Here is a 22,371-nt window from a genome sequence, read left to right on the forward strand (position 1 = left end):
AATTACGTTACGAGAGAACTTCGAATTCATATTCAATAAACGGGTGTTTCGATTTTTAGCAGAATGGTTGGGAGTGAAGCAGGCGGAAGAAGTAGAGAATAGGCTGAGAGAAATGAGATTAGATCCGGATAGGGACGTTCGAGTTATAGCCGGCGGCGAGGAAAACGTCCCATCAGATATGCTGTTGCCGCCGAAAACTAAACAGCCGTGGGACATATTTTAACGAACTCAGATTTCGTGAGAATCAAGTTGTAATTATTTCCTGCCATACGAATCAATTTTATACCGGACTGCCAAGAAAGGAAATGGGATAAAAGAAATTTCGTACGAATGTTCTTCCATACGTGAATTATCTTTGTAAATGTAAGAAGAAAATCAATTGGATGGAAGAGATAAGAATTTCGTTATACCGATAGAGAATACGAGATGCAAGGGTTTCTTTAAAGAATAAGTTGGTGTATCTATGATGTAAAAATGAGCTCAAGTTTTAAACAAAGAAACAAGACTTGTACCGTTTAGTGCAGTCAACATAGAAAAAAAGTGCAACTTAGCGTTGTCGTTACGACCAAGGGACCGACAATTTCCGCGCCCCTTTAGACTAAGACAGATTATAAGTATCAATGGTCAAAAGACATTACGCAGTTATATAAGAGTGTGTGTGCATGTTTAAAAGGAAGTGAACGTACACTGCCGCTGAATGCTAGGACACTTGTTTAATTGTAAGAAATATCTGTAAAAAGTTATGAAATCATTACTGAATTTTACTAAATTTTATGTATTCCATTTTGTACCGTGTTAGAGAATATATTTTAACAAAAATTTATTAAATTTTTCATCAATCATAATAAAAATATGATTGTTATCTATCCATCTATCCATCGAGTGCTTTTGTAACTGCATCTACAAGCTTAGTAGCTTGACTACTAATATTTTTTATTGTTTCAGGCCTAATATTATTCCATTCCATTTTGAAATGTTCCTATAAATATTCTTCCAATTTGGGATATTTTATTCGGATTTTATCTGAATGATCTCATAATTTTTCTATGGGGTTCAAATCAGGAGATTGGTGACCATTCTATTATTTACACATTAGAACTTTCCTGTAAGTGATTTTCACATATTTTAAAAAAATGTATACGATCCTTAACATGCACAAATATTCGGTATCCGAAAGGCACTAATGTGCAGGATCTTTTTTAAAATATAATTTGTTTTTAACGATTCTCCTGTTGTTTCCTATACGTACAATCTCTCCATTTGAATTCAACCATTTCAATTGTAGACTCATCAGAATCAATCTTGCGGTGTCGACTTTTCTGGTACTTAGTTTATGCCAATAGCGACTGGCATCTCTTCTTTATTATTAATGTTAGAAACACCATCTCTGAAATTATAACGGTTTATCGCTATGGAATTGTTTCCCTATCTGAAAATCGATACAAGTAGTTTAAGGTGCATATTTCATCGCAGCGGCCACGACAGACAGAATGCTGTTAATTTCACCTGTAGTTCATTCTTATCGAGGTCCATATTCCTGAAGAAATTATTGTCACTATCATAAAGGAGCGGGTTACGTTTTATCCTTAATAATAATTTTTTCACTGCCAAAATCGCAAATACCGACCTCTACAAATCGCTTTTCTTACTATTGCCATTGAAATTGTTTCATTCTTAATTGTATTTATTTCCTCAATCGTTTCGGAGGCTGTTACTTTTATTTCTCTTAAGCTTTCAATAAAGCTTTGTATATATGTTTTCTGGACCTCCCAGGTCTTTTTACAGACGGATAGTGTCCTATGCTGTTACCCGAAATTTTATCACGTTGGATAATGATTCTAAATATTTGTATAATATCTGAAGAATCTTTTTCACTATAAATGAAAGAAGAAAGTTTTAGAAACCGTCCACACGTAACATAATACAGCATAGGCACACCGCATATACTTTTAATTATTTCAGTTCCTTAAATAATATAGTTAAGTTCCTTAAATAATTAAATTTTTCAATTTTTAATACTCTTATATAAATAATACTCTACCACAGGTTCATTAAAAATGAACAAATGTCCTAATACATTCGCGTGGCAGTGTATGCGTGATTTAGTACTCGCGTGTATGTATGTGATTACCATTGTGATCAATTTGTATTTGTAAGCGGTCTCTTGGACAAACCGAATATTAATTATTAGAGATATCGAATAAAGGCGGGACCTCTTGTTCTTTAGTAAATAGTCATAGCACGTTTTCTTCAGCCTCGCAATCATTGTTATCGCCTTTTCTCCAATATTAATTTTCGCTTATCGAACTAAAAATTATTCCGAAATAATTCCTGCGATCGGAGGAATTTACTTTGTAATTTTATACCGGTTGGATGACTCAAGTTTTCGTGCTATGATTCATAAACTCTATTCATTAGTAAATACTCTTACGTTGAAGAAATGGAATGTGAGAACTTCTAGACTGTCAAGAGCAAGAAGGAAAAAAAAGAGAAGAACTTTATATTAGATCCTCTGATTATCGCGAAGTGGTAAATCGTATTGGAGTTCATTCGATTCAAATTGCTTGTATTTTGTATATATCATTGAATCGTTTCGTGGAGATACGGTGTGTAACGAAAAAAGGAACGAGGTATGCAATGGATCGTTTACGAAGCTATTTGTGGTGAGGTTATGTGGAATATTCTGCACTCTATATTCGCAATCAAAGATAGCTCTACGATGCTACAACAAAATTATTCTGAACAACAATCTGCAAATTTTAGTCTATAAGACCGCGATGTGCGCCTCTAGACACGGTGGTGCCTGATTAGACGTGAAAAACTGTGCTTACGACCGTCCCGTGTTGCGTCAATTTCACGACTCATAACTTACCGATTTGGTGCAACCGGGATGACAGTTACTGTGATCTTTGCCTACGCGTGATCACGTAGGTGAATGTATATCATCTCATTGTAGATACGTAAATATTGTAAACACAGATTTTTGTTAACCCGTTCCACCTCTCCGACATACATTAAGGATTTTTGTTAACCCGTTCCTTCTCCCCAACTTAAATTAAGGGATTACGATTTACACGAAAAATGTTTCCAGAGCCTTACATTTAGAAACTTTTTAGCGATTTGTATATTAAATACCACGAAAAGGAAATCATGTTTATACGATTTACACGATAATACTAGGTTATAAGCAACAAAATATGAACGAGGAGAAATGAGTGGTTGTTGAATAAAGGATATGTACAATAGGAGGTTTAACGAGTGTAAAAAAGAAAATACGTGTGGACCGTAGACAAAAGAATACAATGTGATCCGATGAATTATGTGATTGTACATTTGCGAAACAACTGTTATGGAATGGTACCACTAGATATTTGTGAGTAACCCCAATATTTTATCCACCGTCGCTAATATTTTGTGATGTTTTAAATTAAAGAAAAAAGCAAAAGTGAATTATTGCGTCGTAATTGACTCTTTGCGAAAACATAATGATTGAGATACAGTAAAAAGAAAAACGATCTTCGCTTAAGCAACGAAAACTCGGTACTTGTGAATACGTATGAAGAAAAGAAGTTTTGTTTAAGATATTCTATATAATATATTGTGTATTTGGTAATGAAACGGAAAAAATATACATCATGTGATTTGTTACACAACAGTGTTGATGTCGTTTGTTTCAATAATTTAACTAATGACATGACTAACGATTAAAGTTAATTAATTCAGTTCTTTATTTGAAAAAAATCTTTCCCTTTATCTTTTTACATAAAACATGCTATATAAATTATATGTATTCGACATACAAAATTACTATGTAGTCATACATTAATATAGACAAAGTAATTCTTGAATTATTGTGCTTCGATTCGTAATGAAGTCGCTAAATATTAACAGTTATTAAAATATACCAAGGAATTTTCCTGGTGGACAAGCTGGCAATTGGCAAGCTTTCTCTTCCATCTCGGTTTCTGCAGTACTACAATCGCGTAAACAATATCGCCATCTTATTTGACGACCTTTACCGCAAGTAATACTACAGCTGCTCCAGTCTGTCCATTTCCCCCATTTACGACCCGATTTTGTTTCTTCTTCATTACGAATTGCCTTTGAAGTACTCGACGATGTTTTAACAACGTGTCTAGCCACTGATCTTCTTTTTTCTACCGAATGTTTTTTTGGGATCTTAACTTCTAATTTATGTTTCTTTGTCATTTCAACTGGATTCGCTTTTCTTTCAACGATTTTGGTCGTAGATCTGTCATAGTTTGACGATACACATTTCTGGACAATTTCAGGTGCTTCTTTAAAAGCGCCACAACCACTGCTAACGTTTGAACATAAATCATCGATCGCACGTGTTTTTAATTTTGTCTCTTGTTTTTCGTTTCCTGCTGTTTCTTCAATGTTTAAGTAACTTTGTAACTCATTTACCTGAAAGGAAATTTGTTGTTAGTTTACAGAAATACACATATTATGTTAAAATACTGTTTATTATAGATAATATATACCTTTGTTACTAATTTCTTTGCGAGTTCTTTAACTTCTTCAATCGATCTTACTGCTCGATTAGGACCCATTTTATCTATCATTGAAAGTTGATTTTCATCTTCGTCATCACAATGATCCACTACAGTTCCAGGCTCCTGTATATTCTTATAATACTTCAGTTCCTCTTCCTTATTTAAGAAACCATGATTCGATTCAGTATGTTTATTTCTCTTTGCGCGTAATTTAGAATCCTGTGGTGGCATTAATTTTTCAGTTTCTACGAATGGTTTTTGCTTCTCATTTTGTACGACGAATGCATTTGAACTTTTATCCGTTCCCGCCTTAGAATCACCAGCGCCACCCGCAGCTTTCGAGTCTCTTTGCACCAATGAAAGTACGGAAATATCGTCGTCGATTTTATTCTTACTTTTTGCCTCCAGTTTTGCATGCAACGTTGATGGAACATTTTTTGAGAGATGATCGTTTTCAGAATCAGTACTATCGATGGATTTTTTCGACTTTACGGATCTACGGCGAAAATTGTTGTCATTATTTTTCTTAGCCACTACATTGACAATTCCTACTTTTAAATTACCCTCGTTTTTCGTTTCATCCATTTTTCTCTTGCGAGACACTCTCGATCGACCCATATTTTTCGAACGAACGTCTTTTATTGACCACAGAGAATTTTTTGGAAAATCATGTTTTTTCCCTATGCGTTTCTTTTTCTGTTTTAATTTCTTTATTTTGTCTCCATTATTGTTCCTCGTTTTTCTCCTGAACCGTAACAGATCTACTCTAAGATCAGCGATATTTGAACTGGGTGGATTCGAATGTTCTTTAAATGTTTCTAATTCGGGAATTGATTGTTCTTTTTCATTAGACGATTTTTCTTTTTTAGCTTGCTGATCAGATGAATTTTGCTCTTTTAAATTCTTTTTGTTATATATCTTTGAATAATCGTTTCGTTTTTTCCTAACAAGTTCTACCGCTGGTATAGGATCTGGTAAATTTTCATCTTCCGGATTTTCATATGATTTCCGGTCTATAATAACATCGCTCAATGGCTCTTGTAACGATACACTTTCCTTGCTTTTTGTTCGATCTATAAATTTTACATTGTTGTTCCCTAATGCATCTGTTCCACTAGCGGCAAACTGCGAACTAATAAAATTATTAACGTCGGATTTATCTTCACCAAAGTATGAAGGAACCGTGATTGCAGCATTCTCATCTGGAATTGCATTGAACTGTTTGTCATTTACAAAGTATTCCTGTGATTTAATTTCTCGTTTCCTATCGAACGACGCATCGTCATCGTACAAGTTTTCTCCTATTAACTCGTATGAATCTCGAGGAAAAGAGTTGGCCAAATCCTTTAAATAATCTTGTTGATATCTAAATGACGAAATGGAGTCTGATTCTGCTTTGCTTCTTTTTACTCGTACATGTGTTGTTAAAGAATCTGGATCATCGACATCATTCATGGGAACTGGTTCACCGTAATCTAATAATATCTTCCTTTTACCTATTCCTTTGTTATTTTCAAGTGGACTTCCCGTAGAATATTTGTCATTATCAGGAATTGCACATAACGTTCTCCGTCTCCATTTATAATCGACTTGGTAGCTTTGGCACTTGTTATTCCTTTTTATAGATTTGGACAGTATGTTGTTGGACACTAAAGAAAGAATTATGTAATGATTAATTGTATCTAATTGTAACTAGTAACCATTCGGAATAAATTGTAATATTTTTCAATTTATTTCTCAATAATTTTGGCAATTTCTTTACATTGCTAATTGCATCTTTTGTGTTACTACTTTCAAATCAATTTATAAGAGATAATGAGTCGTATATACGCGTGGCATTTAATAAAACGCTGATGAAGTCATGCAGAACATGTGCGAAATTTAAAAAGAAATAATTCGAATTTTTTAATGACTCACAATCTTGGGAATAATTGTAATTATGATAGTGACGCGTGGATAAGTGGGTATTAACAGTATTATATCTCTCGGTTTTAATGACAGGAGCAATTAACAGAAGGATCGTAAGAATCCAAGCGACTGTGTAAGTTGCAAATTTCAGCATTACATACACTATCTCAAACTTTTTATGTTATGTTGCTCATTAAGAAAAAAGCATTCAGTTGTTGTTATTGAAGATTTGCTAAAATAGTTTTTGCTCCAGGTTTTTGGTTACTTCAAATTTCATTACTTTTGCGATTTTGCTAACATCGATTGAATTTCGATGGATCGAAAAATACATAATAATATATCGATTTTTGTTTCAACACTGAGAACAGAGCTTTAAGTATTTAATAGTTAGTATTACGGTATCAGTATCGGTTCATAAGATACGTGTGGTGTAAGTGTGTTGATATTAACTATTATTTCTCTAAAAAAACATATGATTAATTCTGTATATATGTATTTTATGTATATATAAAATAATATAATGAAGTCATCAAGATTAGCACATATATTTTCATTTATCTTAATGGTAAGAAATGAAAGTATTGTTACTTAACCTATTAAATTTAAATTAGCATACACATACGTATTACATTTATGATATAAATTAAAAATGTTTTTGGATTGAATGGAGCTATAACATGCATCGTATTTTCATTATAAATATAATTTTTAGGTGAACATTGTGTCATCGGAATTTTCAGCTGATGATTGTAAAAGTTTAGGTTTCAATAAAGCTAATTTACTTTGTTCTACCTGTGAGGAATTTAATAAACATGGTTTAACAGAAATATTGTAAGTAAAAATAAATTTGTTTTGTTGTAATACAATATCTTATATTAACAATTAGATTAATGTTTGATAATCATAGGAGTAATTGCAAAGAATGTTGTTTGAAAGACGATGATTATGATGCATCTGGGTTAAAAAAATACCCACGTGCTGTCCTTGAAGTATGCACATGCAAGTTTGGTACATATCCACAAATACAAGGTAAATAGAGATTTATATTTAGAAATAAAAGTGTAACTGTTTACAACACACATTTATTCTGGTTTTTTATAGCTTTCATAAAAAGTGACCGACCTAGCAAATACAAAAATTTACAAATAAAATATGTTAGAGGCTTAGATCCAATAATTAAATTATTAGATGCGGATAATAAAGTTGAAGATATTTTAGATATACACAAATGGGATACTGATTCTGTTGATGAGTTTCTAGCAACTCATCTTTCGATGGATTAATATTATCATTGATAATGGTATATATTTAAGTTTTAATATTAAGTGTAAATAATCATGTTTGTTATATAATTTACGTTCAAAAAGTATTTTTAATTAGATCACTGCTCCTCCCTATCTTAAGAATTCTTTAATTCTATGATATTAAAAAAATACTTTGTAACAACACTATATAAATGGTATTCATATTAAAAAGGTGCAAAATAAAACTCATTATTTTTTAGACCATTTATTGTTTTATATTTTCTACACACTAATACAATTAGAAGAATCCAATGTTGGAATGAAAAGTTATTTAGATGATTTAAGAATAATGTTAGGTTTTTATTACATTCTAGTATAGATATAGGTTTTGCATGATACTTACATAAATAAACATGATTAATATAAAGAAATTATGAAAGTTATATATAACTTGTTATTAAAGTATCATATGGCTATTAAAGCCATTCCTTTCATGGACGCAAATTTTATTACAAATTAAATTACTCTATAGGGACTACAAAGATGAGGTGTGTGTATTGTGTGGGAATTAGAGATATCGGTATTCCATAGGACAATTGTCGAATAGTATGCATCTTTTATATTAATTCTTTTTTACAACGCCTTATGTGTCATAAAAGACATAATCCTATAATAAAACTCCTACTATATTATGATAAAGCAAATGAAAGTACGATTATTTTTCTTATTTATCAATGTAACCTTCGATTTACTACAGTTAAACATGAACCGGATAAAATTTTCATCAACATCTTAAATTTATTGCAAAGTATTTTTGGATTTTTTATTAGCATATACCTAGGAATGAATTTTTTATAATAGAGTTTCATATTACGATTGTTATTTAAAAATGATAAACATGTATTAATTAGTTGAATATTAATAGTATTTCTTAATACAGAATAGTTACAAGATAATCAATATCAATACGCAAAAGCATATCTGTTTATTTCTCCTCCATACTTCGAAAATGCATTATTTTCTTTAACAATCGTACATAGTACAGTTCTCTGTGAGTGATAATGTGTAATTAGAAAGCTTTGAATTAGCTTGGGCAAATCAATATTTATATTGGTATATTATGAATATATATAGTATATAATATATATATTCATACAAGATACATAAAAAGATACAATTTATACATGTAAAACGATAATCAAACATTTGATTATAATGATTTCTTTCATTCTGTCAAAAGACGTAATAAACCAAATTATTTAAACATTGACGTCTTGAATATATCGAGTAAATAAATGAAACCTAACAGTAGATATATTAAGGGACGTAATTATGAAATATACTCAAGCTTACTCTAATTTACGATAGAGATCACTTTATCGTCGAGCCCTTCGTGCTCTAGGAGTACCGCGTCCACGAGGAAAACCTCGACCACGTGTTAGTTTCACTTGCGGATTTAGATCTCTATCTAACTTCTGAATGGATTTTTCATGATCAACCTGTTCTTTTTCATCTTCATTATCAATTAAATTACCTATTTCCGCCTCATTATCATTATCGATATCGGCCCATATTTTATCAACTGGTGTCTTCTTTTCTGGAGTATTAACAGTATTTTGCGAAGGCTGTTTGTCGCTTTTTTCCGCTTCGCGAGTTTCTTCTTCCTCAGATTCTGCATCAGCTTCAAGCGGATCATACTTTTCATCTCCGTCAGTTTTCTTTTGAGCATTTGCATTTTCAACATTGTTTTCTTGTGCTTCCTTCATTTCCACATTATTCTCGTCTTCAGAATGTACTATTTTACGACGTTTCCAGCTCCCGTCATATTCCTTGTCATTTTCTTGAGCATCATCGTTAGTCTACACAGAAAAATTACTTATTATATTTTGTGATATATTACATTAAACCTTTTTACGTATTAAAATATACCTCAAGTTTTTCTGTTGATTTTTGTTCTGTAGTCTCCGTACTCGAAGTTAAAGCCTTTACTTCTTGTACGAAATTTCGGTAATGAGTAATACTACGTAAATGAGCATTCATATCTTCAGCTAACAGCATGAATCTTCTACATTTTTCACAATAAAATCCTTGAACTTCTTTCACCATAGATTTTCCTGAAACAACATGTGTATATATAGATAAGTGAGTTTTAAAATATTAAGTAGATAAGTAAGTAAATAAGTGAGTGGATTAAAATATAATGAGAAATAAAATGTATAAACAGTGCAATTTACCAATGGAAACTTGATTTTGTCGACAATATTTATAAGATGGAATTTTGAATTTCTTTTCATTCAAATTCTCAACAATATCCGTAATATATTCCTGTTCTTCTATAGTAGTATCTTCCTCCTTTTCATTTTTATTGTCAGAACCAACGTCTTTTTCTTCATCTTCTGCAGTACGCACTTCAGATTCTCCTTTTGCAAGTTTTTCTATAAAAATGGAAAACAACATTACATAATCTTTATTGTGACAATAGTTTCTTTTAAATATCTTTTCGTGTACCTTTCTTTTTATTTTTTCGTTGTTCTTCACACTGCACAGCTTTCTTCATGTGTCCCGGTGTTAAACAATGTTCATCATATTCAATACGCGATGGAAATTCTTTCAAACATGGGAAACATCTTGGATGCAAAAATGTTTTTAGCTGTTGATGTTTCTCACTCTTTCTATGCGTGGATAATGTTCCGTAAAAATTCAAGTCACACATTGTGCAATATTCACGTACATTCAAATCTACAGACACCTAAATAAAAAATAAAATACATATAAAACATTTTATAAGTTATTAAACTTTTACATTTGTATATATACTTACTTTCTTACCACGACGTTTCGAATTAGTCAGACTAAGTTCGCGTTGTTCTTCCGCTACTCTTAATTCGTGCCGCATGAGATCAACCTTTAATTTATATGATTCATCTAACTTTTCCATCATCAACTGATGTGCTCGCCCGCGTAAGTGATTTTCGAAAGACTATAAAAAAATAAAAAGATGATAATACCAAAGTTGACCTCGATTGAATGTACAATATATAGTGAGTATTAAGTATATACATATCCATCCCACATATGTTTGTTACAAATGTGACAGAACATATGACTCATTGGAACCTCTGCATAACGACTTTCAGCGTGTCTTGCTTCTGATTTTTTGCCTGTCAATTTTGAATCCTTCTCCGTTGTAGATGTATTTGCTTCCTTCGATGGTGTTTCTTCCGTTGCAGATTTGTCTGGCTTTTGTTCTTCATCATCTTGAGGCTTTTCTTCTGTTTCCTCAGTCTCTAAAACTTGAACATCTTCGGATTCCTTTTTAATATCCTTCCGATCAGCTTTCTTGTCATCAGATTCTTCATTCACTCCACTAGTATACAAACAAACAAAATTTTTATTATAATAACAAATGTTAATCAGATCTATATATTGTGCTTTTTTGCTTTGATATAAATATTATAATTTTTTAATATGTGTTGTAGTAAAAACACATATATACACGAACTTCTCAATTTCGATAGCCAGAAAGTAATTGGGCATAATATTAAGTTAAAAGAAGATAACTCACACTTCTAACAACTGTATACAAATTTAATCAACCTATTATTATGAACAAATATTTGGATAATGTGTATTGAAAGAAGAACGCATGGGGAGCATTTTATATGATTATGAAATACTAACGTTATGAGACTATAGGTAATCTAATTTAAATTTGAAATGTGAGTTGAGTTTAATCAACAATGACGAATGAACATATAACATGATATGTAGACATATGTATATATAAATGCATATATACGTATGTATGTAGTACTTTTTTAAAAGTCAGACAAGAGAAAGGACACAATGCTAATTCTTTAGCAATCATACCATATGTACGTAACAAACACCGTACATACAGAGATAGGTGACAGAATGAGACTTACTGAAGTTTGAAGAAACTATTCACAATCACCAGGAGCTTACCTTGTTACAGCAGGTGCTTCTGTTTTTTCATTATCAGAGGTCTTAACGTCCTGCTGTTCCTTTTTGGCAGTCTGATTTTGTTTAGAGGCAGGAATTGGTTTAGAAGATTTATCGTTGTGATGTTGAGTTTGGTTTCCATTCATACGCTGATTGCCAGACTGGGGTGCACGAGATTGTTGTGCAGATGGACCACGTCGCCCAGCAGGGCCATCACGGGCGCGATTGCCCATCTAGTCATGTAGGTCAAATGACCAAACCGTCATGAGAAGTATCTGATATATTTGTGATTCTTCTCGAATCGAATTTGATTTTAACAACCACTGGGATATTTGAGGGAGAAAAATATTCTACTCGATTCGGAAGCAGGACGTATTCAGTGTTTCAATGAACACCAAAGGTCAGTATTTCCACAGTTTAGTGGAAGGGAAAAGGAAAGTAGTAGCAAATCGTTGAAGATGCATACAATCATCGCATCATCTAACTTTGTACAGGCAATGATCTTATTGATCATATGATATTTATAAAACACATACTTTTATCCTTTGAACATAGCTCAATAAAGCTCAATGAAACATAATCAACAAGAAGAAGAAGTTAAATCAGTGATCAATGCAGCTTGTAATCAATACTTTTGAATACTATTCTTCAGATACTGTTCTTTAGCTACAATGACGAATAGAAGACTTGGGCGGATTATAAATGAACCAAATTAGAGGAGAAATATATCTGCATGTCTATACTGAAATTTGTTACACAAAATCACAGTTAACTTCCACTACTAAAAATGAGAATACACATATTTTGAAATCAATACACGTCTCATTATCGTGTTTCTTAACGAAATAACATTGCGATAGTAATTTTCTCCTATGAAAATCGTGTTTGGCATAACTAGTCCAGCACTAAGAATTGCTTATACTTAGTAACTGCACAGGGTAGCCACGTAGCATGTCATCCACTAACTGAAAGCCTCATTAATGAATCGATCAATGAATATAAAAAGGAGAATTTCAAACTTTCAAACTAAGGATTGGTGTTGTTGATGTATAAAAAAAAAAAAAAGAAGTGTAGACTAGAAATTGCCCTTACAATTTTCATTCAAAACAATCTGCATATTAAATAGGAGATATGTATTCATACCTTGTTATATGGTTGTGGTCGTTGATTCTTCATAGGATGCCTAACAGGACGATCATTAAAACGCCCAGAAGAAAAGTTCTGCTGATTTGGAAAGTTAGGTCCTGGTCCACTAAAGTTATTTCCAAGGCTGAGAAGTGATGGTACCTGCTGTAAATACAAAATGTCATATGTAACACATAATAGTATAACAAAAATGACAGATAATATACATAAAAATGAAGTCTCCTGACCTGTGGTTGTACTTCTTGCTGACTGCGAAGTAAGTTTGAAAGGAGATTGCTAGCTATTGCTAGTTGTGCTTGTGGCGATGCTAAAGATAAATTATTATTAGGTGTTGGTAAAATTCCTCTGCCAGGCATCATTCCTCCTTCCCAAGGATTCATTCCACCACTTCCACCGCTACCTCCGCCTCCACCACCTCCTCCACCCCCTCCCATTCCACCACTCATGTTGCCACCCATACCTCCACCGCTTCCTCCCATATTTCCAACCCTTCCTCCGCCACCTCCACCACCACTACCTCCTCGATTATTAAAGTTTCGATTCCCAAAGGAATCACGTTTTATTCCTCGATTGAAAGACATTGTATCTAAAAACAAGTGCATAATAAATACCTTATAATAACAGAAAATATTACTTTATTATTACAATATATGCACATGCATACATATGTATTGTATCTATTCTTTAAATGCAATTCATTTATTTATGATAAGAATTATAGTAGTTTTATTTCTCAAACATGATAATATTGTAGTGGCACAAGAGTCAAAGGACGACGCGAATCGAGAGCGACTCATGTTGTTTTGCCTCGGGGCATTGACACAACCTAGACGCAGGAAACGTAATGACAAATAAACTCCGGGCAAAACAATGTAGCCGCTACATGCAGCCGTCGAATGAAGACGAATTTGAATTTTCCGACTCTCCCCCGACCAGTATAAATAAACGGACGCGATCGCGAGCGAAACAGTATCTAACAGTATCTACAATATCACGAATATCTACCGAGTTACACGACGAGCATTAACAAGTATTTATCCGCTATTTTATTTTGCGATTTATACCTTGTACTAACGACTCGCGTATACAGGCTGTACATTAATTTATTATTTTAAATATATTCGACGGTTTCAACAACGAGCAATCTCGTCCTTTAAACCTCACGTACTAACTATCCTCTACACATAAACCTCTACAACATAAATATTTAATAATAATTGTATTATCATACTGCATAATCCTAAGTTTCTATAGAGAGAGAGAGAGAGAGAGAGACTACCCATTTTAATTTATAAATGGAGTCTGTAAGGACGTCTATTTCCGATATGAGAAGTTATATCGTTTGCAATAATTTATCTACCTACGGTTTTACATAAACAGTAAGAATTCATAATTATACATACGTGTATTAATTTTAGGTAAACGCAAGTATATAATATAAGAAGTATATAATAGAAAAATGAATTACTTAAAATTTTTTCAATTGATGTTTTACACATCAAACGACGCCGTACAATGTGACTGCTAAATTTAAAAAACTTTCATTATCGTATCAAACTTCTATTCACTTCGAACTTAAATAATCTAAATTGTATTCAAAATTTTTAATAAACAATTTTTGTTGGAATTTGATTAGAAAAATAAGCAACTACTTACCACAAAAGTAGCAACTTCGACCACAGAACAAGAAAAGGAGGCAAAATGGAAAGCTCAAGGAAATGGAGTCATCAAGCGTCTACCATGAACTAGAACAGTAAAAGCGGCATTCAAAATGGTCGATGTCAAAAGCTACTGCTTGCTTCTGATTGGTTGACACTGTAATGTAATAAATACATACAAAAAATTAAAAGTTTTATTTCCTTTCATTTATGTAATATGTGATATAAAGAAGAAAAAAATCTTTATATACTATGATATGAAAAATGTATCCCATTTTATATTTGATATTATGAAAATAAACTATAATAGTTAATTTCTATGTAACAACTGATTTTAAGCAGGTATAAATATTTTCCCTTTTTGTAAATTCAAATGTAAAATTGTTAAAGCAAATTAACTAATTTTTATGTATTTGAGTCGTGGAATTATATATATTTTATTTTTTCTTATTAAGTATTTTTATTCAAAACCAATATATGTTTATATTTATGTCTTTAATGACAATATATGTTTTCAATATTTTTTACTAACAGCACATATAGGCAACAGTGTTACACGTGCAATTGGCGTGAAGGCAATATTGCAATTTTCTTATTGTTTGTAACATTTATACATTATTGACAAACCACTGATCGATATTATTGAGGTATTTGTGCTTTAGTACAGTTATATAAAAAAATTATATGTATCACACAGTAAACTTTTTGTTAAATAATACCGATAATAGCCGGTGTTTGTAAAGTAAAATTATGATGTTCCCTAAATCTTGCTTTATATTTATAATACTTTTAGGAATCAACTTTAACGTTTAATGGTAAAACATAATGTCAAATCAAAGACCAATTTCTTGTGGTCTTGACTTTTGTGCAGTACCAGATTTGAGTAATTGTCTTTTTACGGCACATGCATCAAAGTAAGTAACAAATTATAATGTATATTTTATCGTTCACCTTTATATCGTTATTGTTATTGACTTTACTTACAGATATGAGTTTATATGCGCTCCACTTGTCCATCCATTGTTTAAAAGAGAATTTATTTCTGGAAAGGCAAAAGATCGTGCTGGACCATTTACCAGGCCAGACATAGTTTTATGCAGTTCTGGTAAGGGCAATCAGTACTGAAGAACTCAAGCAACAAAATATTATTAAAATATTATTACTTATTTTATAGATTGGAATACTTTAGTTATTGGTAAATTATCACCACATATTAAAGTTGATTCAAAAAATCCTAGCTTAAGGAAAAACAGCGAAGAAGCTTTAAAGCAAGAATTAGCTTTAGCAAGTCATTTAGGTCTTATAGGAGTTACTTTTAAATTGACAAAAGGAATAAAAGAAAATGCAAATCTTAGCCGCATTATTTGTGATAGAGTTTCAAGCATGTACAGTTTACAGGTATACTGATTAACAAAATAAATTTATCATATGCTTGTAAACTAAAGTTGTCTTAATATCATTATAGGTTTGGGTTCAAGTTCCAATGGAAAATCCAATCAAACAAGCTTCTTCTTACAGAGAAGAAGATTGCGGGGGTATAGTAGAAAGTCCATGGGAATGGTGGAATGCCTTCAGAATAGTTTGTGATTATAATAAATATGTAGGTGTTGCATTAATTGTTAGCCATGATCTTCCTGATCAAAAAGAGGTATCTCAAAAATTGTTGTTTTCTACGTATTTCATTAGTAACATGAAAATTCAAATGTAATAAAGATGATTTAATTTTAAGATTGATAGGTGGCTAGGAGAACCAGTTAAGTGTTTGATCTTTCCAACAACATTATTTATCACAAACAAAAAAGGATATCCTGTACTCAGTAAAGCACATCAGACATTAGTGAAAAAGTTTGCCATGCTAGAAGTACAATTTATACTTACAGGGCAAAATCGATATCAAAGTATTACTTATTATCATAACTATTTGGAGTACTTATGGAAGGTAGAATTTTATATATATTTAGTTTCAATTTCTTAATAATAATTTGGTTCAAATATTTCTATTTAATTATAACAATTTCGTACAGGATCGTGCATCAGATGGACCAGTTGAAAGATATGCTCGTGGTTATGAAGATTATCTGCAATGTCCTTTACAACCACTTATGGATAATCTTGAATCTCAAACATATGAAGTGTTTGAGAAGGATCCTGTTAAATATACACAATATCAAACTGCTATTTATCAAGCAATTAATATGATTGTGCAGACAATAGAAGACAAAAATAAGAAAATGTACTAAAATACAAAAATAATTATAACTATTGACAAAACAATACCATCTATTCACAAAATCCGCAATCACTTAGTTGTCAATTCAATAATTATAAAAATGTATTACCATTGCTCAAAAATGTAAAATTTTATTTTAATTTTTAGAGTAATAATGGTAGTTGGAGCTGGAAGAGGACCACTTGTTTGTGCATCTTTAAATGCAGCAGAAAAAGCAAATCACCCAGTTAAAGTATATGCTGTGGAAAAAAATCCTAATGCAGTATTGACGTAAGATTTAATAATTGTAAACTTTCTTGTGCATTATGTAGAGATATATCTTTTTAATTTATTATGCATATAGTTTACAAGCACTAGAAAAAGATTTGTGGGAGGGCAAGGTAACAGTAGTATCTTGTGATATGAGAGAATGGAACTCCCCTGAAAATGCTGATATTATGGTGTCAGAGTTACTTGGTTCATTTGGTGATAATGAACTTTCTCCAGAGTGTTTGGATGGCATTCAGCGATTTTTAAAACGTACATCATTTTATTATATTACAAATATTATTAATGAAATATTTCAACTTTCGTACTTATTTTTATAAATCATTTAATACTGTCTATCATCAGCTAATGGTATATGTATACCATCTTCGTACACATCATATATTGCGCCCGTGCAGTCGTCTAAATTGTACAATGAAGTAAGACAATACGGAGAAAAAGACAAACACTCTTTAGCGCACTTCGAGAATTCATATGTAGTTCATCTACAAAATAAATATGACATTGCAAAACCGCAACCATTATTTACTTTTAAACATCCAAATTACGGTTAGTAAATCAGCAATATTTATACACTTATTAGATGATATATGTCTTTTAAGTGTTATTACATTTTCAGCACCTTTTATTGATAATTCAAGATATGAAACAAGGGTATTTAAAGTACGTCAAAATTCTGTATTACATGGCTTCTCTGGATATTTTGATACTATTCTATTCAACAATATCACACTAAGCACAAAACCTAGTACACATAGTCCTGGAATGTTCAGTTGGTTTCCTATCTTTTTCCCAATTAGGGTAAGATAAATTTATATTATTGTATTTTAAAAGAACGTAACATAAAATACAATTTATTGTTATAGGAACCAGTACAATTAAAAGCTGGGGACGAAATAGTTGTCCATTTTTGGCGTCAGTGTAATTCTAAGAAGGTGTGGTATGAATGGTGTATTAGCGAGCCATTTCCAGGACCTATCCATAATCCTGGTGGTCGTTCTTATACTATGGGTTTATGAGTTAATGTTTATTTTCGTGACTCATTTATTTAAAAAGAAATCTCTAATATTATAAAATATCTTTCATCAATAAAACTGTAGCAAATATTCTGTTACACATTTTTTCTAATAAAAGTGATTCATTATACAACTTCTTGAATAGATTATTGGTTCTAATAAACAGAAAATATTCTTTTAATTTTGTAGAATAAATTCTTGATATATATATATAAAATATTTCGAAATTAGTATAGATATATCGAATGTTCATGCTTATTAAAGAATTGGATATATACATTTACATTTTAAAAAACATCTATCTAACATTAAGTGATATATTAATATAATTTTGTCATAAATGATATAAAATAGAGATAATTTAATAAATGTCTTAGATTAGTGTTTAACGTTTTTGTTTGTGGATTATTCATATCCAATACGGAGGTCACCGATATTGCACAAGTTTGATAACATAAATTACAAGTTATCTGCCGAGCGTGTTTCTAATGACCTTTTAACCTCACGTGATCACACACAGAATTTCAATAATATTACGTTTTGTCTAGAGCTATAAAAAGATTTTTACTTTCAAGTTAAAAAAGTAGATCTCGTTTTTGTTATCAAAATTAAGAAATTGGAACATTACTCTTTCAAGAAAATACATATTAATACTATATACTTACTTTCACATACTTTCTATAAATTTTAATCCAATTTTTTACTGAAATCATATGATGCGATTAGAAATTAATTAAAAATATTTTTCAAATAATTTATAATAATTAAGCTTTTATTTATAACAGTTAATTTATTAAGCCTTTGTTATACAAATCATAGTAACAACGAATATTTAGAATCATTATTTATTTTTATTTATATTATTTATGAAGACATGTAATTAATAATTATAATAAATAATGTGATTATTTATTATAATTTAAAATATTTATATACATATATAAGTATTTATTGAGTATATAGTATACATATGTAAGTGTACAATATTTATATGTATATTTGATTGGCAATAGTTTGAATTATGATGATGAAATATATTATACACGATAAGAATCATCGATAATCTAAGAACACATGCTACATAGAAATATATTAATTCGTTCAAATCCCGCGTTTCATTCATATTAAACTCTGCCGACATTGGGGAAACATAACAAAATTAGTTGAGAACGTAACGGTCTACACACTGCACGATACGTGTTTTATAGGTTAAAATTATCTGATTGTTTTAAAACTAAAAAATATAACTAAACATGGCAAAAGTAGTTGCACAAATGGCAAAATATACCGCGAGAACATTTTTACGTACTTCGAGAGAAAATTTATTTAACTTTCCTACTCCGAAAGTGTCATTATATGTTTCACGTTCCATCGTTACTACTCGTTGCTTAAATGCCGGTAAGTTTAAAATGTATATTAAAAACACAAAGTAAAAAAAATTATATATTTATAATAATATTCTTAGAAACAAGATCTTAATGCTGGCAGTATATTTATTGGTTATTAATTATCAATAATCTAAAGAAGAATATTGCATCACGCAAACATATCTTAATGCATTTAAAAAGAATTGCCATTCATGTACATATTTTTGTTGTTTATAATATTTAAAAGCTTAATTGTTTAGGAAAATTGGTTTATGAAATGTAGTTGAATAAAATAAAATAAATATTTTTTAGTTTATAGTAAAGTTTATTTTTTAGTAAATATTTTTTTAGTTTATAAATATGATGTATTTAAAATACTGTCTTTTTATTAAACAAGATTAATGGATATCTTTTTTATATTTAAAAATTATAAATAAAATTTTTAGAAAGATTTTATACGGAAAAACATGAGTGGATAACAATTGATGGTAACATAGGCATAGTTGGAATATCCAATTATGCACAAGAAGCACTGGGTGATGTTGTTTATGCTCAGCTTCCAGATGTTGGTTCTGAAATAGAGAAAGAAGGTTAGAACGTTTGTATTTTAGATGTCTCTCTTAAAATAAAAATTGAACTCTATTATGTTTTCTACTTGATAAAAATGAATTCCTTTACAGTTGAATGTGGAGCTTTAGAGTCAGTGAAAGCTGCTTCTGATTTATATAGTCCTGTCAGTGGGAAAGTAATAGCAAAAAATGAAGAAGTTGAAAAAACACCCAGTTTAATAAATACCTCTTGTTACGAAAAAGGATGGTTATTCAAAATAGAATTAAGTAAATCTGATGATCTAAAAAGTCTAATGAATGAGGAAGCGTACAATGAATATTTAAAGTCTGATCCATCATAAACATATTATGTTTCTGACATGTATAAAATTAGTTGATAATGATTTAATTTTTGTTATTTTCAATTGTGTCATTAGTGAAAAAGAAATGTGAATATTTTTATTTATTTTAAACCTTGTAATAATCATGCATAATCAATGAATATCATATTATTAGCAAAATAAGTATAGTTTATAATTGATTGTTTAATCAAATAGGAAGGCATTGCCTTCAAGAACACAAATTTATAAATTGTGCAATTATAATAAAGTGTTATAAACTAATATATTGTATCTTTGCAAACGTAAAACAATAAATTGTAAACATTATTTTGTATATAATAAAGATTAGGCAGTATTTTTAATGAAATAAATGTGGTGTATTATGTAAACATTGCAAATTAAGAATATGAAGCTATGTGCAGTAGTTAGCTGATGTCTTTATTAACCACTGTGCATTTTCTTATCTTGTTACCATATTTGTACAAAGCAAACAAATGTTTTAATATACATGTTATTAGGTATACGAATGACACCATTGTTACAAATTATAATAAACTTTGTGTTGTACATAAACGCATTTAAATTATAATAACTTGTATGTATAAAGAAACAATTGAATGTTTTGGAATACTATTTGTAAATTTTTGAAAATTGTCTGCTTAATAATTTACATAGTACCATCCTTTACCCTCCTGTTGAAAACTATCTTACGTCTCGTGGTCAATGCATGTATTTTTACAATAACAGCAAAGACAGGAGTGCAATAAGGGAAATATTATCATATAATAGGAGTTCAATTAGTATAATATATAAAAATAGCGCTGTCAATCCTAAAAGGAACAGTTATCAGTTAATAATAAAGATATATTTACAATCAATCATTTTTTTTCTACATAATTTACAATTGCCAACTCCTAATGGCAGTGTCAACAACGCATAATAGTTCATCATTTAATGTTAATTCCAATTATTTATTGGATCAAAAAATCACATCGATATTAAATTAGATTGTTTGCCAATTATAATTGGTAACTGTACATATTTAACACAATGCTTATAACACCACTATTATATTTCCTAATTACAATTATTAATAAACACTTTATAACAGAATCGAGCGGACGATTAAATAGGATGGACACATACAAAGATCATCGATTTGGGGACAATATTTAGAAGAGACAATTTTCATTTTTTTGAGACAGTTGTGTTTGCGATTTTTGTAAGTTGTTCCAAAATTATCAGACCGACACGTTCTACAAGAACTCTTGAAGACAGATGAATGTACAATAAATAAAATATTATTTGATTTTACCCAAACAGCAACACAAGATTAAACATGACTTTAGAGACTTTGTTGATAATTTTTAAATTTTGACTGGAATATATCGTACACATATCATAAGGAAGTATAATCTAATTTGGAATAAATATAATAATAACTAAAATAGTTAACATGGAAATATAACGGGTACAATACTTGAATGGAACTTTTATATTCTGTCGATACGCATATTACAGAAGTCGTAGATTTTAAATCTACGTAGGTAACATTCATACATTCCATTTAATTTGCTATCTGGGTGTCTATTCTGAGGTATGTGGTTTACTAAAAATGTAAAAATGTAAGACTTAATACAGTTATGAAGAGGTAGACATTTATATGCGAGTTAAATAAAGGCAATCCGTTTTGAAAGTATTATTTAAAGAGCCAATAATAATGCAAGCTAGTTTTTTTTCGATCGATCAATTAAAAGAACCAGGCGATTTGAAAATTTGGGAACATGTCAATATATATTTTGCATTTATATCGAAGATTTCAAAAATTTTTCCATGGACACAAATCTTTACTCACACGATAAGTACATGCAAGCTTCTGAAAATATATATTCTTATGTATATATATTCTTTCATGGTAGTAATACTCGCAGCTACTCCTCCTGATTTGATTCAACACTCGATTCTTAATCTAATGTGGCATCGAGTTTTCTTTTTACATACATCAATAAATCGTTTAAATCTATATTTAATATCTTATATCGAAGTCGGTGGAAAAGTGAAAGTAGTAAAATAGCATTTTTCCCAGGTACTTCTTTGATAGAGGATATAAACAGTAGGAGTTGCAAAGGGTGGTACTACCAGCCTACCAGTACGAGCAAAGATTTC

General features: G+C 30.6%; 6 protein-coding genes across 14 annotated transcripts in view; 4 read left to right on the top strand and 2 right to left on the bottom strand.

Annotated features, from left to right (window-relative positions):
• The window catches only part of LOC126863571 (serine/threonine-protein phosphatase 4 regulatory subunit 1-like), a 148,980-nt gene extending 145,325 nt beyond the window's left edge, over positions 1-3,655 (top strand). For all 6 annotated transcript variants that reach the window (XM_050613856.1, XM_050613865.1, XM_050613848.1 and 3 more), the window contains one exon: positions 60-3,655. In XM_050613856.1, the coding sequence (XP_050469813.1) occupies positions 60-223 (164 nt within the window). In that variant the 3' untranslated portion in view covers positions 224-3,655. The remainder of the gene's footprint in view (positions 1-59) is intronic.
• On the bottom strand, positions 2,213-6,579 carry LOC126868667 (uncharacterized). Its single transcript, XM_050624399.1, has 3 exons — positions 6,435-6,579; positions 4,506-6,166; positions 2,213-4,428 (listed from the first exon to the last, which is right to left on the bottom strand). Exons 1-3 carry the CDS (start codon positions 6,577-6,579, stop codon positions 3,895-3,897), a joined length of 2,340 nt encoding a protein of 779 aa, XP_050480356.1. The 3' UTR covers positions 2,213-3,894.
• On the top strand, positions 6,415-7,933 carry LOC126863737 (selenoprotein F). Its single transcript, XM_050614203.1, has 5 exons — positions 6,415-6,558; positions 6,679-6,990; positions 7,138-7,256; positions 7,333-7,454; positions 7,527-7,933. Exons 2-5 carry the CDS (start codon positions 6,946-6,948, stop codon positions 7,706-7,708), a joined length of 468 nt encoding a protein of 155 aa, XP_050470160.1. The 5' UTR covers positions 6,415-6,558; positions 6,679-6,945; the 3' UTR covers positions 7,709-7,933.
• Positions 7,934-8,631: 698 nt separating this feature from the next.
• LOC126863612 (zinc finger protein on ecdysone puffs) lies at positions 8,632-14,580 on the bottom strand. 3 transcript variants are annotated; one of them, XM_050613946.1, is made up of 10 exons: positions 14,435-14,580; positions 13,006-13,364; positions 12,776-12,922; positions 11,636-11,865; positions 10,730-11,036; positions 10,491-10,649; positions 10,178-10,418; positions 9,904-10,104; positions 9,599-9,783; positions 8,632-9,528 (listed from the first exon to the last, which is right to left on the bottom strand). In XM_050613946.1, the coding sequence occupies exons 2-10, from the start codon at positions 13,357-13,359 to the stop codon at positions 9,046-9,048; spliced, it is 2,307 nt and encodes a 768-aa protein (XP_050469903.1). In that variant the 5' UTR covers positions 13,360-13,364; positions 14,435-14,580; the 3' UTR covers positions 8,632-9,045. The 3 variants fall into 3 exon arrangements, with proteins under 3 accessions (XP_050469903.1, XP_050469912.1, XP_050469894.1); XM_050613955.1 differs by lacking the exon at positions 14,435-14,580 and adding an exon at positions 13,443-13,589 and having other exon boundaries at positions 12,776-12,919; XM_050613937.1 differs by lacking the exon at positions 14,435-14,580 and adding an exon at positions 13,443-13,589.
• Positions 14,581-14,645: 65 nt separating this feature from the next.
• On the top strand, positions 14,646-18,082 carry LOC126863626 (protein arginine N-methyltransferase 5). Of its 2 annotated transcripts, none has more exons than XM_050613978.1 (12): positions 14,646-14,778; positions 15,230-15,350; positions 15,423-15,541; positions 15,611-15,834; positions 15,902-16,084; positions 16,166-16,375; positions 16,461-16,669; positions 16,814-16,936; positions 17,010-17,185; positions 17,279-17,482; positions 17,553-17,734; positions 17,800-18,082. In XM_050613978.1, exons 2-12 carry the CDS (start codon positions 15,262-15,264, stop codon positions 17,950-17,952), a joined length of 1,872 nt encoding a protein of 623 aa, XP_050469935.1. In that variant the 5' UTR covers positions 14,646-14,778; positions 15,230-15,261; the 3' UTR covers positions 17,953-18,082. The 2 variants fall into 2 exon arrangements, with proteins under 2 accessions (XP_050469935.1, XP_050469924.1); XM_050613967.1 differs by lacking the exon at positions 14,646-14,778 and adding an exon at positions 14,840-15,083.
• An 816-nt stretch (positions 18,083-18,898) lies between these two features.
• On the top strand, positions 18,899-20,594 carry LOC126863729 (glycine cleavage system H protein, mitochondrial). The gene is made up of 3 exons (XM_050614191.1): positions 18,899-19,347; positions 19,763-19,906; positions 19,997-20,594. The coding sequence occupies exons 1-3, from the start codon at positions 19,203-19,205 to the stop codon at positions 20,224-20,226; spliced, it is 519 nt and encodes a 172-aa protein (XP_050470148.1). The 5' UTR covers positions 18,899-19,202; the 3' UTR covers positions 20,227-20,594.
• The last annotated feature ends 1,777 nt before the right edge of the window (positions 20,595-22,371 follow it).

Source organism: Bombus huntii, chromosome 1 (assembly GCF_024542735.1).
Source record: "Bombus huntii isolate Logan2020A chromosome 1, iyBomHunt1.1, whole genome shotgun sequence".
Taxonomy (NCBI): Eukaryota; Metazoa; Arthropoda; class Insecta; order Hymenoptera; family Apidae; genus Bombus; species Bombus huntii.